Below are 18,057 nucleotides of genomic sequence, written 5' to 3'. Positions count from 1 at the left end.
CCATACAATAAACGGAGCATGGTGTGCTTCACCTTTGAGACACTTCAGGATGAAATGATGACAAAGAGACGGGGAAGCTGAAAAAGGGCGTACTCGTCCTCGGGACATTGCTCCAGTTGACAAATTAATGACATTTCTACATCCAGCTCATTTGAACTCCTTTAGCACCGACCCTATTCTCCGGATCTGGGCCCACTTGCACAAAGCGATCTTAGCGCTACGACTCTTGAAAGCCTATGTTTAAGCATGGGAGTTACGATCATCTTAGCGCTAAGATTGCTTTGTGCAAGCGGGCCCTGGTTCCACCAGACTTTCAGCTATTCCAAAACATGAAGAAAGCTCTAGCCAGAATCCATTTGGAATCGACCGATGACGTCAAGCAACTGAGTAGAAGGACAGCCAAAAGAAGGACTTCTACGACACTTGGATAAAATCGTTAGATAAGTATATCAATGTAGAAGGGGATTATGTTGAAAATTTCATTTCAGTGTCATTTTACCTGAGGCTCAGAACTTATCAATCATCCCTCGTACATGTCCATACGTCAAGGTATATGGATGGAGTGGGTACACTGATTAACTATACATACATACGCCACGTTAATATAGGGAACATCCATAGTACTATACAAGGATACGTCATGGTCATATAGAGAGCTCCCATAGAACTATATGCAGCTACGTCAATGTAATATAAGTAACGTCCATAGAAATATAGGAAGAAAAGTCAACGTTATATTGATAGCATCCATAGAAATATACACATATACGTCACGGGTATATTGAGAGCATCCATGGAAATATACACATATGCGTCACCGTTATATAGAGAGCATCCATAGAAGTTTACTCAGATACGTCAAGGTTCTATAGAGTGCAGACTTAGAAATACTAGTATACGCAGGTACGAGAGGGTAATAGAGGGAACATCCCGATAACTATACACATATACGTCACGGTTATGTAGAGAGCATACATGAAAATATACCCATATTCGTCACGGTTATATAGAGAACAGCCAGAGCACTATACACATATACGTCACTTTTGTATTGAGAGCATCCATAGAACTAAACACATTTTCGTCACGGTTCTATAGAGAGCAGCCATAGAAATATACCCATATTCGTCACGGTTATATTGAGAGCATCCATAGAAATATACCCATATGTGTCACGGTTATATAGAGAGCATCCATAGAAATATACCCATATTCGTCACGGTTATATTGAGAGCATCAATGGAAATATACACATTTTTGTCACGGTTATATAGAGAGCATCCATTGAAATATACACATATACGTCACCGTTATATAGAGAGCATCCATAGAAGTTTACTCAGATACGTCAAGGTTATATAGAGTGCAGACTTAGAAATACTAGTATACGCAGGTACGAGAGGGTAATAGAGGGAACATCCCGATAACTATACACATATACGTCACGGTCACTGGTATTGGAGAGAATAAATACACGTTTACGCAAGTACGTCAAGGTTATATAGAATGCTGCCTACGCGGATACGCGTGGACCTATTGCACTAAAGTTCATATGAGTAGTAACATATGCGCATACATGGCGCTGAGAGTATGACACGGGAATGACATTATCTATATGATCATTAAGGGCAAAATCCGTCCGGTGGTTCCGAAAGTGGAAACTATTCAGTGCATGCGAGTAGGGGAGTTTGTAAATTGAAACTGTCGTTTAACGCATCGTTAGCGATTACATCCCATTGCTTTCTAATGAGAACGGAATGTGATAAGTTAAGCTATTATGGAACACTCGTACACCCGTCCATTACCCCAAGACCGATTTACCATTCCCGAGGCCGCAACAACGACGACTGCTGTTGTGGAACGGTGATCAAGGGTTATCAATTTGATCAGTTATAGGTCAGTGATGAATTATCCGCGTGCCTTTGAATTCAACAAGCAATACTATAGGGTGCAGTCGTGTATTCCCCGCTCGTCCATCAGATCTTAAACGGGGCATCAGGGACGGGAACAGCCCGCGAAATAAACAGCGAATCATTTTTTCTAATTGATTTTAAGTCGAGCTGCTTGACACGATGATGTCCCCCGTGTTATACAACTGTCACCCACATCGTAGGAGGGACCCCGCGTCTTCAATCCTTCACGTTCACTTGAGACATCAGCTGTATTCAATTCACATTGGGTTGTTTTATTACTGTCATGAGCACTACACTGATTAAATGGTTTCTGCCGTGAAGGCTATCTACCATCTGTGCCGTGTACTAAACACATTGCGGAGCTCAGTCGGGCTACATTTAACTTACCAGAGGATATGAGAGATATGGGTCATGCTAGACCCGCGGTACTTAATGGGCATTAGAGCGACAGAACGGCTGCCCGGATAGCGGGAGGTCAGTGGTTTGATCCCGGTCGCGTCATACCATAAGACGTTCAAGGGCTAAAACAATGACTGGTCGCCCGCAGTCAGTATACTGTGTGTCTGAGAGTGAGTGAGTGAGTGAGTGAGTGAGTGAGTGAGTGAGTGAGTGAGTGAGTGAGTATGCCTCTTTTAGCAATAGTCCAGCAATATCACGGCGGTGGACACCAGAAATGGGCTTCACACATTGTACCCATGTCGGGAATCGAACCCGGGCCTTCGGCGTGGCGAGCGAACGCTTTAACCACAAGGCTACCCGACGGCCCCGTGTGTCTGAGAGGGTATCCATGTTAAAATTGCGTTATGGTATCTTAGTGGGCTGGCACTATAAAATCGGCAATAGTCCGGACTAATATACACGCACGCGCACGCACGCACGAACGCACATGCACACACACGCAGGCACACGCACGCACACGCACACATACACACACGCACACGCACATGTGCATACACGTCGCAATATGAGTGCCATAATCTTGAACGCAACGTTGAACCCTATTTCACCTCCCCTCCCCTAATGGACATTAACGTTAACATATAATTATATGTATATAGCTCATATAATTTTGATCAAAGAACAAATGTAGCGTATCCGTAAGCATGTGCCTTTGTTTGAAATATGCCTCTGTTCCCCCAGCAGTGAATGGGTACCCGGTAGGATGAAATGATAATGTGACTGTTAATCTTCTAGTGACTCATAAGTAGATTTCGTTGTATACTCTCCAGGGAGCTGAGAATGAAAATCGAGTGCTCACTGATCCATTAAACGTCGTTATAATAATGTAACTCCATGATTATTCACTTACTGATTGGAATTTGGTGCATTAGAAATGGACCTAATATTATTAATAATGATGCGTCCCTTACGAGACTCGGAATTTTTGTCCATAACTCCGCCCACTGAATCCAAAACGAGGCTGACCCGGCTGACGATCGACCAATAAGAGCGAGTTGAAAGACCCGTTCATCGAGTAACTTTAACTGTTGTGTCCGCAAAGATCAAGCGATTCGCGCTACGAAGAAAATATCATCTTTTACGCTACCCCGAGGCAGAAGAACAGCGGAGGAAATTAATTATATCCATTCGAAGAGACGAAGGTCTGTTTTTTAAAGTACATTTGACAGTGACCTGAAAAAATCCTTGACCTACGGTTATGTAAATCAAAGCGGACAAACCTACCAACGTAAAAGTTGTTGAACGAACTAAAAACTGATACATGTTGTTCTCAAATAAATAAATTTACAAATTAACAACACAACATATCATTGTCGATGAAATTACACTGTAATCTACATCATCTGAACTGTTATAACATAATTGTTAATTTTTCAGCTTTGGAAAATGCCGTAAATAGTTCGTGTCAGATTGCTAGCGCTCCATATTTTGAACTATCTTGCCGGGTCGGCCTCGTTTTCGATCTCCTCATGAATATTCATAAAGAATATTAAGACACCCGTATTATCATATTTCCCATCTGCACGCCGTGGAACCCAATCTCCTGTCTTCCCCGATTAGGGTCATCAGTCTGTGAACACCCTAAATGTACGTCTGATCGACGGTTTCACAAAAAAGGCAAACGTCGACACACACATTCATTTTGTGATTTTCTCAAATAAAAAAACCTGCTGCCAGTATTAATGTTCATATTAAAGAGGCGTAGAACCCAACTCACTCACTCACTCTCTCGTGTCAGGGGCGGTCGGGTAGCCTAGTGGTTAAAGCGTTCGCTCGTCACGCCGAAGACCCGGGTTCGATTCCCGACATGGGTACAATGTGTGAAGCCCATTTCTGGTGTCCCCCGCCGTGATATTGCTTGAATATTGCCAAAACCATACTCACTCACTCACTCACTCTCATGTCAGTGCTCTTGATTGCCAGGGCTATCAGATTATCAAAACCGTTCGGTATTCGTCAACTGGTCTATAATACATCGCGTAGGCCGTTACAGTTGAAGCGAATTGAACCCCTCAGGACTAGTCTATATTTACACACATAATGAACTATTACTTTAAAACTTATCTATCTGTTTAACGTCGAGGCAAGTGTCACAACTTATTACTCAAACAGCGTTGTGGCCGACCCAGAGAACATTCATCTCCGTTGTGGCACAACTGGGGCTTGAGTACCAGGAACAGCGTTGCTACAAGAACACTTACTCTTAATACAAGGGTCTCTGGTGTACCAGCGGTGAACGTCTCTTGCTAGCGTGACGTCGTGACGCTAACGTCTAGACCGTCAGTCTATCAAGCGATAAAGGGACGTCTTGTGTCACACGAGTCGCCGTGTAGACATGACGCTTAAGTGCTACGACTTCAATGAAATGGACGTTTGACAGATGTCATAAGAATGTAATTTTCCTATAGGAGATATGTCGAGGCCCCTGTCTCATGGCGATGTATGGAAAAATCGTGATGACAGTGTGTCCGTTCAGGCGACGTGTGATAATATAAGCTCGGTGGTGACGCTGACAGTATTTTAACTGATGATGCATATGATTTGGTTTGTTGTTTAACGCCGCACTAAGCAATATTCCAGCTATATGACGGCGGTCTGTAAATTATCGAGTCTGGGCCAGACAAGCCAGTGATTAATATCATGAGCATCGATCCAAGCAATTGGGATCGATTACATACATCAACCAAGTCAGCGAGCCTGACCACCCGATCCCGTTAGTCGCCTGTTACAACAAGCATAGTCGCCTTTTACGGTAAGCATGGGTTGCAGAAGATCTATTCTACCCCGGATCTTCACGGGTCTGATGCAGATGAGCTCGTGCTGACGTTATGTCTGGTATGCTAAACGCGCTAATTTTTTTATTTTGTATAGATAATTTGTTACAAGATATAATTATGCACAAGACATTCTGGTTGCCCTGGAAACATGTAAATTGCGTGTCTGGTGGAGGTTAGAATTAGACAAAAGATTCAGTCTCTGACAAATATCAGGAGGAACGGACTGGTAATACACTACCGGGCAAAAAATGTAAACGCTTGAAAATTCACGCTTCAGTTTGTTCATACCTGTATACTGTGACATTACGACCCCCACTTTGCTAAAACTTCACCTGTGGTGACATATTCATTGATATGCTCCATATAATATCATCATCGAATAGCCATTTCTTGTTAGTTTCATTGTCGCCACCATCAAACAAGGTGTATACTTTCACTTGCCCGGCAGTTTATGCAATACAGTAAACTACGGTTATAACGAACACGCTTATAACGAACTGACGGATATAACGAACTTACTTTTTTGTCCCGACTACTTGCTGTAGTCATGCTGTATAATGTACTTATAACGAACTACGGTTATAACGAACTAAAATTAGTAGTCCCTTTGAGTTCGTTATAACCGTAGTTCACTGTACTGTGAAGAAGGCGGTTGATTAAAACTTCATAACCATATGCATCCCTTAACTATTTACACACCAGGGCTGGATGCTACCACAACCAGGTTCTGATAAATGCGATCACCGGTGAGAAATTGGTGATGGGGACCTTCCCTATCATTAACATCTGTTGGAAAGTCAAGGCTCCGGGAACATGTGCCCGAGGCAAAGTGAAAGAAGAAAATCTAATGATGTAAATGGCCAGTAATGTTATTGTCATCCGCATCTCAAGGACAGCCGCTGCTGTATCCTTGAGTCGTCGATGTTCATGATTCAACCTAAAGTAATAAATATTACGACGACACTTCTCACGAAGCTGAGGCTAAAAATAATAATAATGATGATGATGATGATGACGATAACAATACTGTTTGTTTGTCTGTTAGTTGTTTAACGCCACACTCAGGGATATTGCAGCTACATGACGGGGATCTGTACCAGACATGTAAGTGATTGATATAATCAATAGCAATAATCAACGCCCATCAGTTCTGGGTGGGTTTGACTAGGCAGCGCTTCCTGGGAGAAGTCCCATTCGTTGTCTGGGCTGCGTGTATGAGCCTAACCAGCCTGACTGTGCCAGGATCATCCAAACCCTCTTAGCTACATTTTTTTTTTCAATCTGTAAATAATAATAACAATAATAGCAACAACAACAACAACAACAATAATAATGATAATGATGATGATGATGATAATAATAATAATGATAATAATATGCGTGTTAGTGTCTGAAACCACATTGGCAACAAACAGTTACCTTTTATTGTAGATGCTACATGTAAGTACACACTTTTATCCAGTAAATGGTTCGAAGGTGGTACATGCACATAAATTATAGGGAGCGCTAATAGATAATTATTACCGGTTTGTTATAATGGTTAATTATATATCTAAAAAGCGGCGTAAACCATACTCACTCACTCACTCACTCACTCACTCACCCATATATCTGTATATACACGTAACTGGATGCATCAAACGTTGTTTTGGAAATTATTGTTACTATCTTCTATCCAAACTCTCCTGTGACCAGAACAATATTTCTCGTTATCTGAGGTTAATGTTTGATTACATTCGACAACGGTAGGTTAATTAGGACGTTTTAAGTAAGCCATTATTTATTATCGGTGTACACATATCGACCTACGGTCCAGTCTGTTTTATTGTGATAAGAACAATTCTGATAAATTCATTGTTGGCTGTTGATGCTTCAGCCAGCATCCACAGCGACGGTTCCTGCTACAGTGAATGTAACTTCATCTAGCCTGCCATCAGTACCATAGAGCCAGGGCGGCCATAAACCGCTGCTTTAGTAGGCAATGCTAAGGGCACAGAACCATTTAGGCGTACTCAACCAGTTTTTCGCCCCAGATGAAGATTTGAAGCGGTGGTGGTCAAAGCGTGCTTACTTTGTTGTCAGCTTTGAACTGCCAAGTAAACAACTATTATATCTGATAATTGTGGTGTAAAACACCACGTTCCAACGCCGTTGCGTCCTAGGATAATGACACACCGAGAAGCTAAACATCTTATCCATCACTAAACCATTATAATAACATGACGACGTAGATTGCAGGAAACTCTAAGAAGAGCGTTTAAGTTGGCAAAATATTAAACATGAACATATTTTCATTGTCGTAAATCAATGTAATAAAACTGACAGAAATAATACTGCGCACGCATGATCTGTCAGTTACGTCATATATTAGACAATGTGGGTGTTATAATGTCTGTGTTAGCCACCTGGTAAGTTTGCATATGATCATTACTGTAGGTGCATATGCCTCCATGCTTCCCAGTTTGCAGAACATGCACTGTTTAAACAGATGTTGTTTGTGTGGGTTGTTTACCACAGTACTCATGGTCCAAGGATATTTGACCGCCTCCGTGGTCTAGTGGTAGAGCATCCGCCCGGAGAGCGGAAGGTCCGGGGTTCGATCACCGGCCGCGTCATACCAAAAGACGTTAAAAGATGGTACTTGTTGTTACCCTGTCTGGCGCTGGGCATTAAGGAGATAAAACAAGGACTGTTCGGCTCGGAGTGTCTGAGTGGGGTATTCATGTTAAACTGCGGCATGGTATCTCAGTGGGTTAGCACTATAAATCGGCATCAGTCCGGACTAGTACAAGCAGCCACACACGTGCATGCACGTCGCTATATGAGTGCAATAATCTTGGACGCGACGTTAAACCCAATTTCACCTCACCTCACTCCAAGGATATTTGGACGAATAATGGGTATTTCATCAATTATTTACTTCCTTTTCATGAACAAATTAGTCCTTATGTTGAAAGTAGGTGTCAGGCCATTGTGTAATATACATGATATATGTAATGTAAACTCTGAATACTTCCAAAATTCATGCATACATGCTCCCCAGAAAACACTCGTTTCTCTAAGGGACCGTCTCAAAAGTTAAGTCAACCACTAGATTGAAAAAAACTTTAATCTAGAATTTACCACCAACCTACCACCTCTAGATTAATGCCCTGTATGATGAGATATTACTAGAAACTCCACACCTCATCTAAAGTGCCACCTACTTCACGCACTATCATGTAAAAACCCTGTATCGCGTTTCAATGCACACGCACCACATGACCCTGAATATGAATTAATAAAGGGGTTCATACACAGGGCAAATGCATAATTTCTATTGAGGTTTCTTGGTAAAAGACAACTGAAACAGTAAGCACATTTGAAGGCTATTAATAAATGTGTTAATTCGATCACAAAATAGCAAAAAAGCTAGAATATATTTGATGCCGGGCCACCTACCCAGATTGCGAACTTTTGAGACGAGCCCTGATATGATATTTCATATATTTGTAACTTCGGCCGGGTAGTTTACTTCACTGCAAATCTGCGTTGTGCAGAGTTTCGGCACCGCAAGTCGCTGTACAGAGTTACGATACCGCAAGTCGTTGCACGGAGTTACGGCACAGCAAGTCGCTGTACAGAGTTACAGCACCGCACATCGCTGTACAGAGTTACGGCACAGCAAATCGCTGTACAGAGTTACAGCACCGCCAATCGCTGTACAGAGTTACGGCACAGCAAGTCGTTACACAGAGTTACGGCACCGCAAGTCGCTGTACAGAGTGACAGCACCGCAAGTCGCTGCACAATGTTACAGCACCGCAAGTCGCCACACAGGGTTACAGCACCGCAAGTCGCTACACAGAGTTACGGCACCGCAAGTCGCTGCACGGAGTTCACTTCCGATTATGAAATATGGCATGTCAGAAACATAATCCTCCTTCCATCCGGTTTCAACACCATGATGCACCCACGACCTGGGCCAGTTCGGGACCCCCTTACCTTCAGTTGACAATAATAATATAATACTGTACAAACCCAACTCAATCACTATCACATTCCCCCGACCATCAGATGACGTGTTGGTTATATCATGGTAGAAATCACTCTTCTTTGTCTGCTCCTCCCAAAGGGAACCACGTCGTGTCCTAATATGGCCTGACGCATTATTGGCTGCAACCCTATCTCAACACGCACCCAACTATATTCTTTTGGATTCGTATATTCGTGCTGGATTAATACCATAAAAGGGGTCATTGAACACCTGGCGACAGCCACGAGGCGTTATAACAGGAGATTTCTGATTGGCTCCAACACCCTGTGGCAATGTCGGTGTCCCTGGGGATCGTGGAACTATCAGTATCACGTAGCCTTGCGTTTTGAATAGGAATGAAAGAGAGAGATACAAAAAAACTAACATTATCGTTATTGAATTCGTTGAGTGATTTGTATAGAATATGGTGTTTTCAGAAAAAGCAAATCTCCAGTCAAATTATGAAATATCCACTTTACGTTCCGAAGAAGTAATACAATGAATCTCATCCAAACAATGTCAATACACATCATGTAATATATTAACGCAGGTACAAAATATCGATTTGGTAATGTTGGTCGGTATAAAAAAAGTCGAATGGAGGCAACGTCCGCACGCATTCGAAGTGCAAGGGCTGATACTAATTTAGAAGGTATGGCGTCCACCATAATTCTTGTCACAGCAAATGTCTCAGTCTGTTTATGGTAAATATATTTAACTTTGTTTTCAGTTCCACAGTGCCATACCATCACGGAACGTATTTCTAACCGAAGTGACGAGACTTCACTTTAGTCACGTTCTGCCACAACGTTATAGGTTTATACAAAGACGTAGTCACATGTTGCCAGTGTTTGTGAGTGACCACTAGTGACGTCCAGTTACCTCTGTGACCTCAAGTGACCTCTAGTGAGTGAGTATAGTTTTACGTCGCTTTTAGCAATATTCCAGCAGTATCACGACGGGGGACAGCAGAAATGGGCTTAACACCGTGTACCCATATAGGGAATCGAACCCTGGTCTTCGGCGTGACGAGCAAACGCTTTATCCACTTGGCTACCCTGCCGCCTCTGACCTCCAGTGACCTCTAGTGGCAGAAATCGGCCAATCACCAGGCCGATGCTTTATCCGCCTCCATGCTGCATTGTGAGACACAGTGTCAAAAAGGTTCAACGTTCTAAGACGTATTTCCTTTTCTTTGACGTCTCATGGACCTGATGATGTAATTACGACTAGACATACCTACACAGTTGCACACTGGATAACGACTAGGCTTCTTCGTCCTCATACTTTACCCATCGTTATCAATTAATGTGTTAGGGGCACGGGTGGCCCAGTCGTCTAACGCGCCGCGATTCGCTGGGCAGAGTTGCGTCGCTTGGGCACGCCAGAAACCTAAGATTGTGGGTTCGAATCCCGGTTCGCCCCGATTATGTTTCTAGATTTGTCAACACCATACCCGTGCTCGTGGGTTTCATCGAAGTGGTAAACGTCTAAAACCTGCATTACTTCGGGCTTTCCTCCCACATTAAGCTGACACGGCGTGATATAACTGTAATACTGTTAAAAGCGGCGTTAAACCCAACTCACTCACGCATTAATTTGTATATTAATCAGACACACGTGGTTGTAACACAATGAGTTGGCTGCTGCTCGCTGTCAGTAAATCTACGAAACTAATTAGTTAACAACTCAAAAACAGTAAATAATTAACGAGTTCATTACCCTGTGTCCTGCCACTCGGTAAAGTATGTGAGTCGACGTGTGTACAGACATGCATGCATAGACTGTTACAGTAGGCTTACAGGTGTCTACAGGGGCCCTCGGGCTGAGAAGACCTCTCACCGGAGACCAGATCGATTGCAACGAACTTGAAAGACCTGATGTTGGACGTGAGTGACACGACACTCGTATACCATGTTGGCTGTACACTGACACATGTAGTACAAGAGTAACTTTACCGTGTGGACTCCATGGTAACCAGTGAGACGCTGGTAACATATCCATAGACTATGGACTATGGAGTCTGTGATAACCTATTCATGAAGTGTTATCCAGTCTATGGTAAACTATTCAGGAAGTTTTATCTAGTCTATGATAACCTACTCATGAAGTGTTATCTAGTCTATGGTAAACTATTCATGAAGTGTTATCTAGTCTATTTTAACCTACTCGTGAAGTGTTATCCAGTCTATTGTAATCTACTCATGAAGTGTTATCTAGTCCATGGTAAACTACTCATCAAGTGTTATCTAGTCTATGGTAAACTACCCTTGAAATGTTAGCTAGTCTATGGTAACCTGCTCATGAAGTGTTATCTAGTCTATGGTAAACTACCCATGAAATGTTAGCTAGTCTATGGTAACCTGCTCATGAAGTGTTATCTAGTCTATTATAAACTACCCATGAAATGCTATCTAGTCGATGTTAACCTACCCATGAAATGTTATCTAGTCTATGGTAAACTACAAATGAAATGTTATCTTGTTAATGGTAAACTACCCATGAAATATTATCTAGTCTATGGTAAACAACCCATGAAATGTTATCAACCAAGTGTTTCCCCGGTCTGTGGTAACCTATCCGGGAAGTGTCCTCGGTCTGTGGTAACCTATCCGGGAAGTGTTTCCCAGTATGTAGTTACCTACCCGGGAAGTGTTCCCCGGTCTGTGGTAACCTATCCGGGAAGTGTTCCCCGGTATGTAGTTACCTATCCGGGAAGTGTTCCCCGGTCTGTGGTAACCTATCCGGGAAGTGTTCCCGGTCTGTGGTAACCTATCCGGGAAGTGTTCCCCGGTATGTGGTAACCTATCCGGGAAGTGTTCCCCGGTCTGTGGTAACCTATCCGGGAAGTGTTCCCGGTCTGTGGTAACCTATCCGGGAAGTGTTCCCCGGTCTGTGGTAACCTATCCGGGAAGTGTTCCCCGGTCTGTGGTAACTTATCCGGGAAGTGTTCCCCAGCCTGTGGTAACTTATCCGGGAAGTGTTCCCCGGTCTGTGGTAACCTACCCGGGAAGTGTTCCCCGGTCTGTGGTAACCTATCCGGGAAGTGTTCCCCGGTCTGTGGTAACCTATCCGGGAAGTGTTCCCCGGTCTTTGGTAACCTATCCGGGAAGTGTTCCCCGGTCTGTGGTAACTTATGCGGGAAGTGTTCCCCGGTCTGTGGTAATCTATCTGGGAAGTGTTCCCCGGTCTGTGGTAACCTATCCGGGAAGTGTTCCCCGGTCTGTGGTAACCTATCCGGGAAGTGTTCCCCGGTCTGTGGTAACCTACCTGTGAGGTGTGAGCCGGTCTTGGTGCTGGACCAGAGGCAGGCTGCGATGCTGACGTAGGTGTACCCCATGATGACGACAGGAACCAGGTAGAACGTGACGAATATAAAAATGTCGTAGTTGAGAGCAAGGCTGCTCATAGAATTATCCGGCGTGCATGACGTCATCAGCAGCGTCAGATTCTGTGGGATCATCTGGTCGGGCGTCTCTTTGAACAGCAGCAACCGCGGGATCGACAACACGTGGGCCAGCAACCAGATGACGACGATGGAAATAACCACACGGCGTTTCGTTTCCTTGAACGTCAGAGGGTGACATATGGCGAACCAGCGTTCAATGGAGATCGCCGTCAACGTCAGGACGGATATGATGATCGTCACCGTCTGGAAAAAGTATTGTCAAAGTAAGTTGTACTCTGTAATCAAACAACTACCTTTAATTGGAAACAACAATGCCTTAGTTTGACACCAATCTGTTTTTTATACGAAATACTCACTTGTAACTGTTAGGTCATAATATGCATCCGGTGATGTTTTCGGAGAAGAATTTGTACCGAAATTTTCCCAACGAGGCGACTATATTGATTGTGTGGTCAGGATTCGCGATTTCGTTGACAGAGTGTCATTGGTATCCCGACAGCGTGGGGTGTTCATAATATCAATCACCTGTTTCTTTTTCTGGTCAATACTCCATTATTTACCGTCGACCCGTTAAGATCCGGGGTAAAATAGGTCTTCAGCAACCCATGCTTGCCGTAAAAGGCGATTATGCTTGTTGTAGGAGGCGACTATGGGGATCGTGTGATCAGGCTCGCTGACTTGGTTGATGCATGTCATCGTATCCCAATTTCGTTGATGGATGCTCATTATGTCAATAACCGGACTGTCTGATCCAGACTCGATCATTTACAAACCGCTGAAAATATTGCTGAGTGCGGCGTAAAACAACAAACAAACACACATATGACCGTCATATAGCTGGAAAACTGCTGGAGAAGCAACGTAAACAAAACAACAACAAGAATTAGGAGTTAGAACAAGCAGCATTCTCTAAACCGAAATAAGTGATCGGACTTTGCCTATATGTTTCCCGATTGAACGTAAGATGTTCGACGGTTGCCAATACCGTCCGATTTAGGATGTGATGGTGGATGTGATGCAATGTATAGCTGGGGAATCGAACAAGGGTCTTCGTCATAACGAGAAAGCTTTAGTTACTAGACTACCCCACTTTTAGCGTGACAGCGTGTACGTGTGTTTTATGTAACGTCTTCTAATGTCATGAAAAAAAGTAGACGTTTAGCGGTTGTTCTTCATCCATATTTATGCCTAAGCAAAAATATATGAGGCTTTATTTTGAACTCTGATATATATTACAGAAAATTCGATATCGACGTAAATGTACATTGAGGCCTCTGGAGATTCATAAAAGTAATAACCCTTGATCTGACAAGGAGAAACATGGTCGGAAATCTATTAAAGGAAAAGGTTGTGAATAATAGAGAAAAATGAAATCCACACCGATGTGTAATGATTGCTAAATGTCCATTGCAATCTTGTAGGCAGCACAGCAACTGCTCACGGGGGCGGTTTAATGTTACGAACAGGAGGGGATGGAAAGTCATGGCAAGTTTATAGCGTCATTATAATCACTGAGTGACGCTTCGGGAAGTCAGTGTTGTACACTGTTTCTGATTTTGGGCTTTCGATCGTGTTATTCTTTATCTACAAAATGTACCACTTGTGTTAAAGGCTACTGCCTTGATCACTAATCGCACTCTCTCCTATTACTAATCGATTAAGTCCATAAACCTGACTATCAAACCGTACCAAAACAAATTAATAAGATTTCGTGAGATTTCAACAGCTCCATTGATTATATGTAGGAGAAACACGATTTAAAATGTCACCGAAATGACCGTTCAATCGCAGCTAGGTGGATATATGAGACACAGATGTACATAACAATCACGATATATGTACATAAGGCATAGATTGACCGACATGTAAATACTGCGTTCAAAGATGTCGCCGAAAAGATCAAAGGCGCCGTATCTTTTTCATCCTGCGGTAAAGTACACTTTGAGAGATACAGTATAATGGGCTGACGTCATCACGCTGTTTAAATTACCTCCCCGGTGAACTAACGTATCCTTGGTAACATTGTTCTGTCATTACCGTAAATCGAGATGGCGCACCCACTTCAAATATCGATCGGTGGAATAGTTTCTTAAAACTTGTCGAATACTTTACTATTATTCTCTTGGAAGAAATATAGCAAATATGGTTATTCAACAAAATCAAACCAATGTGTCCTTTCCACGTCAGCGACAAAATTGTCCGAGGTGTTGGTGCCCTAGGCATTATGTGAATGGGCAATTCTATAAAAGTTTCGTAACAATGAAATTAACTGTTGGTCAGTGCAGGGAATTTAGCAACATACTGTAGTCGATCAAAACGGCCTATGGAGTTCCTCCTCCGCCATCTTTGTCCCAGGGAGACGATATCATGTTGTGAACCTACTCGGTACACACCCGCTTCATGCCGTCTCCCCCAACATTAGTGTTGGAAACAAAGTTGTATTTTTTACGACAGAAAACACCCCAACTTACAATAAACCAGCGACCCGTGCTAGTTCCGTGCTAGAGTAGGTCTTCAGCAACCCATGCTTGCCGTCATAGGCAACTATCGGGATCGGGTGGTCAGGCTCGCTGACTTGGTTGATACATGTCTTCGTATATCATTTGGGTGGAGCGATGCTCATGGTGTCAATCACTGGATTGTCTGTTGTCTGGTGCAGACTCGATTATTTACAGACTGCCGTCATATAGCTGGGATATTGCTGAGTGCGGCGTTAAACAACAAACAAACAATACAATATCCAGCGGAACAAAGCATCGTTATGTTTACAACGTTAGTCTTTCATTCAGCATCTTAGAAACGTAATAGAGTTAATAAAGTTTGTTCTTCCCCCTTGGGTAGTGTAAAGAAGAATAGTTTTGCCTTGATCCATTTTAACGTCAAAGCAATTCGAGCGCAAGCGTCCTTCATTACATTAATTTTGAGGAAATACTCCCGGGCATTTTTTATACTATTGGGAAAGACCTCATGACATTTACAATTTGGAAAACTTCATAACACTTACTATTTGGAAAGACGTCCTGACACTTACTGCCTACTATTTTAAAAGACTTCATGACCTTTACTTTATGGAAAGACGTCCTGACACTTACTGCCTACTATTTGGAAAGACTTCATGACCTTTACTTTTTGGAAAGACTTCCTGACACTTGCTATTTGGAAAGACGTCCTGTCACTTACTGCCTACTATTTGGAAAGACTGCATGAGACTTACTATTGGGAAAGATAAATATTTCAAAGATAGTATTCTATATCAACGTTTCCATAATTCATTAGTCAGGACGATATCAGCAGAAAACGTATCATTTAGATTATAGGAGTTTTACAGACTCTCATCCACATCCATCAAATGGCTTCATTGTTTTACTGAGCTGTACCCTTCCATGATGCTCTGGTCACCATGACGATGACAGAGACGGTGTGTGGAAACAAACAGAGTTCCCGGCACATCGTATCTTCAGGAATAAAACAAATATCCTTAGCGAATACAAGACATTTGTGATTAAACTCTCGCCCTGATGAAGAAAGACAAATATCCTTAGCGAATACAAGACATTTGTGATTAAAACTCTCGCCCTGATGAAGAAAGACAAATATCCTTAGCGAATACAAGATATTTGTGATTAAAACTCTCGCCCTGATGAAGAAAGACAAATATCCTTAGCGAATACAAGACATTTGTGATTAAAACTCTCGCCCTGATGAAGAAAGACAAATATCCTTAGCGAATACAAGACATTTGTGATTAAAACTCTCGCCCTGATGATGAAAGACAAATATCCTTAGCGAATACAAGACATTTGTGATTAAAACTCTCGCCCTGATGAAGAAAGACAAATATCCTTAGCGAATACAAGACATTTGTGATTAAAACTCTCGCCCTGATGAAGAAAGACAAATATCCTTAGCGAATACAAGACATTTGTGATTAAAACTCTCGCCCTGATGAAGAAAGACAAATATCCTTAGCGAATACAAGACATTTGTGATTAAAACTCTCGCCCTGATGAAGTAAGTCAAACATCCTTAGCGAATACAAGACATTTGTGATTACAACTCTCGCCCTGATGAAGAAAGACAAATATCCTTAGCGAATACAAGACATTTGTGATTAAAACTCTCGCCCTGATGAAGTAAGTCAAACATCCTTAGCGAATTCAAGACATTTGTGATTACAACTCTCGCCCTGATGAAGTAAGACAAGTTCTATGGATGAACAACTTCTTTATTACAATTAGTGCGACGTTTCGGTGTAGATCCTAACACCTTTATCAAGCAACTGATAAAGGTGCTTGATAAAGGTGTTAGGATCTACACCGAAACGTCGCACTAATTGTAATAAAGGAGCTGACAAATCAAGAAATATAATCAGGACGAATGTGAATTCGACCCCAAGGTCATAGTTTTATTGCATAAGGGACACAACTCGTGGAGCCACCGTATGGAAGACATTAGTACCCGTACCTCTAGTCAAGGAAAGGAGGCAATGCATCCATAGTTGTCTCATTCTGGAGGATAACGTGATATAACTGCCATACTGTTAAAACTGACTTAAGGTTGTATAACTGACACCCTGTGATATTACTGATGTACACAGCCGCTTTAAAAGAACACTAACACGTCTCACATTTCGGACTCATTATATGAAGGTATCGTCTCTTTAATTCCTGCCTGGCATTTTATGAAGGTCTCGATCAACTCTTTAACTCCTAAATGGCATTGTATGAAGGTCCCGTCTCGCTAATTCCTGGCTGGCATTATAGGAACTGTCTCATTAATTTCTAAATAGCAATCTATAAAGGAACTGACTGTTTAATTCTTGACTAGCATTATATGAAGACGTCTCGTTTGTCCATGAAGAGGATAATATGGAGCTGTAAAGAAGGATCAGCGCCCATAGTTCCAGGCAAACACCCCTTCCTAACAGAAGCCTATAACCTAGAAAGGATAAAGTTGATTTAATTCAGGGCTGATGGTTACTTATCGCTTCCAACATAATACCATGGCTTGTCACAGCCATAAGAAAGATAGCATATATTAATTGTGTTGTAGGATAGACTATCGACAAAGAAATATAGGCTTGCATTCACTCATCCCAGTTCCATCCTTCCGACAAGACGTAAGTCCCCAGAGGCATTAACTCAGTGTTAATGAAGCCTGGTCTCTGCTGAGGAGGAATGACTAGTTGTTTTAGTATCCATCGAGGCCCCCATCTCGCCGCCTATAGTCCGCTCAGTCATCCGTTCGGACAACGCAGCAAGTACTAAGTCAGTCTTATAACGAAGTTAATTATCTGCCCAAGCGTCGTCACCAGAAAAAAATGTGTTAATTTATGAATGCCTATCTAAGGACACTGCCTAACGTCCCGAGACAAGGGAGCTAAGTAACTCAACAGCCTTAATTGACCATACTTGGAACACTAATTCAACGTACACCACGAATTTACTGGCATTATACAAGTGACAGCGGGTTCGCGTAGGGTGC

General features: G+C 42.5%; 1 protein-coding gene across 1 annotated transcript in view; it reads right to left on the bottom strand.

Annotated features, from left to right (window-relative positions):
* LOC139480023 (orexin receptor type 2-like) overlaps positions 1–18,057 on the bottom strand; it is a 57,836-nt gene that overhangs the window by 9,489 nt on the left and 30,290 nt on the right. The window contains exon 2 of the mRNA XM_071262998.1: positions 12,435–12,816. Coding sequence (XP_071119099.1) covers positions 12,435–12,816 — 382 coding nt within the window. The remainder of the gene's footprint in view (positions 1–12,434; positions 12,817–18,057) is intronic.

This window comes from Haliotis cracherodii, unplaced genomic scaffold (genome assembly GCF_022045235.1).
Source record: "Haliotis cracherodii isolate W230 unplaced genomic scaffold, xgHalCrac1.p SCAF_4, whole genome shotgun sequence".
NCBI classification, from domain to species: Eukaryota; Metazoa; Mollusca; class Gastropoda; order Lepetellida; family Haliotidae; genus Haliotis; species Haliotis cracherodii.
Note: the sequence above shows the minus strand (reverse complement) of the source record. Positions and strands in the feature narration are given on the sequence as shown.